At 38.6% G+C, this 6,000-nt stretch overlaps 1 protein-coding gene across 1 annotated transcript in view; it reads right to left on the bottom strand.

Moving 5' to 3' along the window:
- Nucleotides 1–786: 786 nt before the first annotated feature.
- Nucleotides 787–6,000, bottom strand: part of LOC140144381 (CAAX prenyl protease 1 homolog) — a 37,303-nt gene continuing 32,089 nt past the window's right edge. The window contains exon 10 of the mRNA XM_072166198.1: nucleotides 787–4,035. Within this exon, the coding sequence (XP_072022299.1) occupies nucleotides 3,817–4,035 (219 nt within the window). The 3' untranslated portion in view covers nucleotides 787–3,816. The remainder of the gene's footprint in view (nucleotides 4,036–6,000) is intronic.

The raw sequence follows: 6,000 nt of genomic DNA, 5'->3' as shown, positions 1-6,000 counted from the left end.
GAATTAATTTTGCATTAATTTTCTGGACATGGTGGTTACAAGTAATGTACGGTAAAAGATAACAGAGCTTAATGCTTATAGCCTTCAACATAAAAAGTTTTGAGATATTTTCTTAAAATCTTATAGTTTTAAAATAATGAAGTCACAAAATGTGTTAAATTTACTGAGCACATTTACAGCATTCAATTGCCAATATGTGTACATCCATATCAAAAGCATACACTTGTCGGCTGCTACATGTGTCTCTTTTTAGTTAGAAATAAATACCAGACTCATCTACAATGAGGGAGCGTAGCTGAGCGGTTAACGCGTTGGACTGTGAATCCAAGGGTCACGGGTTCGAATCCGAGGTCCGCCTGAGCTCGGCTGGCTCTTTGTGTCCTTGAGCAAGGCACTTCACTCTACTTGCTTAGTGCTTGGGAGGGCACTTTAAGCCGTCGGTCCCTTGTACATGTATTTCTGACATTAATGCAGTGTGCATGTTAAAGAACATCACAGGCTATTCGAAAAGAGCAGGGGATCATCCCGGTACTGTTGACTGCATGTACTTAAAAAATACACTCATCTACACAATGTACTCTAGGTTCCAGAGTAAAAATAAGTACAGCTTGTCTGTACACAGTGCGCTAATACTCAGGCCAGCACTAAAGGCCAGCACTATTAAGGAGTAAGAAAGTGGAGGTCACTTCACATAATCCCCAAAGTCATATGGATTAGGAATACAGAGAACAGTACAAGATTGTGTGACTTGGGGATGATTTGAAGTGACCTCCGTGTGTAGGTATTTATTCCTAGCTATTATGAAAAAAGACAAACATGTAGTAGCCAACCAATGCATCAGCCCCAGAAGACAACCATTGGCCACTTTATCCTTGTATACTTATAGGTTTGGACACATGTGACATGTTACAAGACTTCCAGAAATTGGTCCAAGGTACATGTATATACTGTATAAGTGGTAATTTTCGCGAGGTTTTTATTTTTGCGAATTTCGCGACTAGAGCTCCAGTCGCGAATATAACAACTCGCTAATGTATGCAATAATGTATTACAAGTATAGGGAAGAACTGGGCAATCGCGAAAATAACTTTCGCGAAAATGTGTCTCCCACTCCGCGAAAATGTGTCTCTCACTCCAAATCGCGAAAATAACTGTACGCGAAAATTACCACTTATACAGTACATGAACATTAATACTTGTACATTACAAAATGAAACAATGGCATTTACTAAGAAGATATCTTACCCTTCCCAGAATCCTTTGCAACATGATGCATCACCTAGTTACAGCAAATGACACTCTTATTTCTTTGTACAGGTTCCCTTCATTTTCATGTTACGAATAGTGGCTAAACATGGGTCCATTGTCACGAAAATTAATACACATTTTGCAAGATCTGGCCGGATGTGCTCTGTTTACTAAGGCTCTTTTTGTCACTATCGACCCATGTAGCACTACACCAGGCACAAAAAGAAACTCGTCAGTTATATTCATCCTTTCTGTTCAATAACTTGATAATTTTGGATTATTCTGAAATATACATTTTGTTAATTGGACTTTTCTTTCTGATTTGACACCCTGTTCATGAACATTGACCAAGAATTGACCAAGATATGCGCCTCCAAACTCTCAAACCCCAAAATGAAAAGTTGCAATTTTAACGATTCAATTGTGCCTGTTACACTGTGTGCTTTATTGATTGGCCCGTTGTGCTTGTGTGCAATACAACGATGCGTTCCCATTGAAAACCGTTGAAAATGCAACTTTTCTTTTTGGGGTTTGAGGCTTTGGAGGCGCATATCTTGGTCAATTCTTGTTCGTTTTTCAAGAACATGGTGTCAAATGAGAAAGCAAAGTCCAATTAACAAAATGTGTATTTCAGAATAATCCAAAATTATCAAGTTATTAAGCAGTAAGGATGAATATAACTGACGAGTTTCTTTTTGTGCCTGGTGTATATAGCAAATCAGTACAGAGAATTAAAATGGAAGTATTGCATTGTGGGAAGTGTACAAAATCTTCTTAGGCATATCAAGTGTCTGCGTTATATTGTATTTAATTATCACTCATTAGCATACTGACTGGTGGGAAGAGAGTAAATCTGACCCATAAGACCCAAATTTGTGCCACGTATCTGTCTTTAGCTTTTTTTAGGTCTGTTTCAGATCAAAATTTCACCCACTTCACATATGTGTACATCCATATCAAAACGATGCACTTGTCGGCTGCTACATGTGTCTCATTTCACATAATAGCTAGGAAGAAATACCAGGCTCATCTCAAGTGGAGCTCACTTCAAATCATCCCCAAGTCATAGGGTTAAGGAATGTTCGCTGTATTCCTAAACCATGTGATTTGGGGATGATTTGAAGTGACCTCCGCTTGAGATGAGTCTTGTATTTCTTCCTAGCTATTATGTGAAATGAGTCACATGTAGCAGCCGACAAGTGCATCGTTTTGATATGGATGTACACATATATTTTCTCAAGTTTAGTAATTTTGGGTCAATAGGATGTCTTTGCAATACCCTCCCCATGAGAATGTCTCCCTAGAATGCCTACAACATTCTTGCATCGATCATTGTCACAAGTTCCATTAAAATGCAGATAGTCTTACAGGTGTTTGCACACCAGAGGAGAACCGGTCAGCCACATCAAACTCATCTGGATAATCTTTTTTGCTTCCTTGATGTGGTAACATCAACATTTTGACACAACTGTGACACATTGATACCAACGTGTCTCCTTGGAGTACACATGTACCCACAAGCCAATGCTATTATATGCTGCATCCACTGATAATGTGACAAATGAGTACCAATATTATAATGTGACAGGTGTTGTACAGTTTGTTCGGCTAATAATTGACGAAAATTATTTGGTTTTTATTATTACTGTGTGTGTCAATAAAGATTGATAACTTACATAAATTACTGGCATAAACTCACATAAGCATGCGCCAATCATGCAACGAGCAAGTAGCAACGAACTGTACCTACACCATTCTATATCAATACATGATGTTATGAGTGCATTTTTGTTGCCAATTATAAGCGAACAAACTATTACTCATTATCAATGTATCACTTTAATTTATGCACATATGTAGCTCTGTGTCCATTGAACAATTTGTTACTGCTTTAAAGGCAGTAAACACATTATTATACTTTGTTTCACCTGAAGTTTGGTAGTGACGCAAGTGGGTATTTTGCTGGGCGCAGTATCATGTCGAGCATGTAAATTGAATCGCACAGAGTGTATATACCTGGCTCCAGTTTGGGAGCATTGTATATTTTACCTACAGATACAAGAGTGGTTTGCCGGTACATTTGCAGAGCGTCCACAAAAGAGCACTGACATCACTATCAAACTTATGCTGGTTTCATACTTCTGCTGCTTGCTGAGCGGCATGATGCTTATCATGCCCCTTGCACTTTTCTGCAAGTCAAGCTGCACACCGCTGAGTGGCATTGGCATGACTCTGAAAGCCACTGTTCCCGCTAAGCACAGCTCCAAAATCTTATTTTGTTCTCATATGTCAGAGCGGCACAGCTCCGAGCCGACTTGAATTCAACTCCCAGCAGTGCTGCCGATTGGGCAAAGTGGTGGACTGATCGATATATTGGCTTGCCGCTGGTCACAGCTAGCATTTCTGGTGCGACTGCATACGCAGCGAAGCAAAATCATCTACAGAGTGGCAAAGCCGCAAGTGGCAGAAAAGTATGAAACCAGCATTACAGTATGAAGCCCGAAGAAAGCTGTGGATACTTCTGACATGTTGCAAGTCTTCCTGAAGTTGGCCCAAAGATGATCTAAATCACTCCGTCTTGCCTAATGCAGCCAGTCTTTCTAGCAGCGGTGGATGTGAGTAATGTACGGTAGAATAGAGCCAATCGGCCACTGGGAACCCTAGATTATCCTTATGCAGCTTGACCAGCGCTGATCTCAGCTTATCGGCTTTGTGTAGGGATTTGGCAAAGGCGTCGGCTTGGAACTCAAACCGCCTGGTTAGTACCGTCATGCAGAATGATAACAACTGTAGCAGAGATGGAAAAGGAGATATGGAAGAACGTAATACGAAAAATATGATTTGAACTACACAAAACTCATGCTTATCTTTAATATTAAAGGTGGCTGATCTAATTGTTACACATGGTGTATTCTACCTCGCATTGAGGTCTGTCACCTAAACATTGTTATTCAAAGTTGTGAGTTTAGTAGCTCTGGCAGCGGTTTCAGCATAAATGTATGTCACAGTGGCCCATAGAACAGTGCACAACTTCCAGGGAGGTAACCACCAATCTACTATGTATTTGGTCATACCACCTAAACAAAAAATATATCAGGCTTAAAATTTCACTGGGGTTGAACTAAAAAATATGACCTGTATTTTATGTGATACTAAAATCTGTATTTTGATGCACTAAAATTGGAGGGGGAGGAGATGGGGCTGTCAATCAGGTCACCCACCTTTTATAAGTATGTCAAATAAAATATTTGTTGGTGCAAATATAAGAGTACAATAATTGCAATATTGATCACCGTTAAAAATGGCAGGAGGTGGACATCTCCTAGCTTTTTTTTAATCAAAAGCATGAGCAAGGGAGACAGGCTTACTGGTTTGTGCCCCTGACCATAAATGCATTTTAGCCTTTCATGAGTCGCCATGGTATTTCAATAAGTGAAGCAAAATGAACAAATAAATTGATTCCGATTTTATTCCTCTATTAGGGCCTAATATAAAATTTGTCACTACTTTTAGACCTGTTGCATCACAAAATGTCATACTGTATTTCCTCGAATAAACGCCCAAGGGCGTTGCATTTTCCAAACAGGGGCATTTATTAGAGGTCATTTTTAGCATGACAATTCCTGTTGAAAACATTAGGTAAGCTTAAAAGTCACCCTAAAATGACCAACTATGAACTAGAAACACTGACTTTTGGTTCACTTCCAGGTTTCCGATGCAGATTTTCGCCAATTATTGCTGCTATTATCGACCATGTGAGCAACTTGGTAAGTATCGGCATTTTTGAAACATCTTGGTTGAAAAAAGTGGTGGGGGCGTTTATTAGAGGGGGTGACTATTCGAGGAAATACAGTATGTGCCACCATTTGTAGATGGCTGTTATAGACTCTGTGGTCAGACTGTTGGTACCCCTAGGTTAGATGGAAGAGATTTATCTTGGTATAGTGAATTGCTTTTACATACCTCATTATACGGTGAGAAAACAAACTGGAATATAATAACCAGTCCAAGTAATACTGGTTGGCTGTCATAGAACCCAAATGCTTCATATAGTAACTATACCTCATTAAGATATAGTGAATTGCTTTTACATACCTCATTATATGGTGAGAAAACAAACTGGAATATAATAACCAGTCCAAGTAATACTGGTTGGCTGTCATAGAACCCAAATGCTTCATATAGTAACTATACCTCATTAAGATATAGTGAATTGATTTTACATACCTCATTATATGGTGAGAAAACAAACTGGAATATAATAACCAGTCCAAGTAATACTGGTTGGCTGTCATAGAACCCAAATGCTTCATATAGTAACTATACCTCATTAAGATACAGTGAATTGCTTTTACATACCTCATTATATGGTGAGAAAACAAACTGGAATATAATAACCAGTCCAAGTAATACTGGTTGGCTGTCATAGAACCCAAATGCTTCATATAGTAACTATACCTCATTAAGATATAGTGAATTGCTTTTACATACCTCATTATATGGTGAGAAAACAAACTGGAATATAATAACCAGTCCAAGTAATACTGGTTGGCTGTCATAGAACCCAAATGCTTCATATAGTAACTATACCTCATTAAGATATAGTGAATTGCTTTTACATACCTCATTATATGGTGAGAAAACAAACTGGAATATAATAACCAGTCCAAGTAATACTGGTTGGCTGTCATAGAACCCAAATGCTCCATATAGTAACTATACCTCATTAAGATATAGTGAATTGCTTTTACA

This window comes from Amphiura filiformis, unplaced genomic scaffold (assembly GCF_039555335.1).
Source record: "Amphiura filiformis unplaced genomic scaffold, Afil_fr2py scaffold_51, whole genome shotgun sequence".
Classification (NCBI taxonomy): Eukaryota; Metazoa; Echinodermata; class Ophiuroidea; order Amphilepidida; family Amphiuridae; genus Amphiura; species Amphiura filiformis.
The sequence above is the reverse complement of the archived record's forward strand: the minus strand, read 5'-3'. Positions and strand labels throughout refer to the sequence as shown.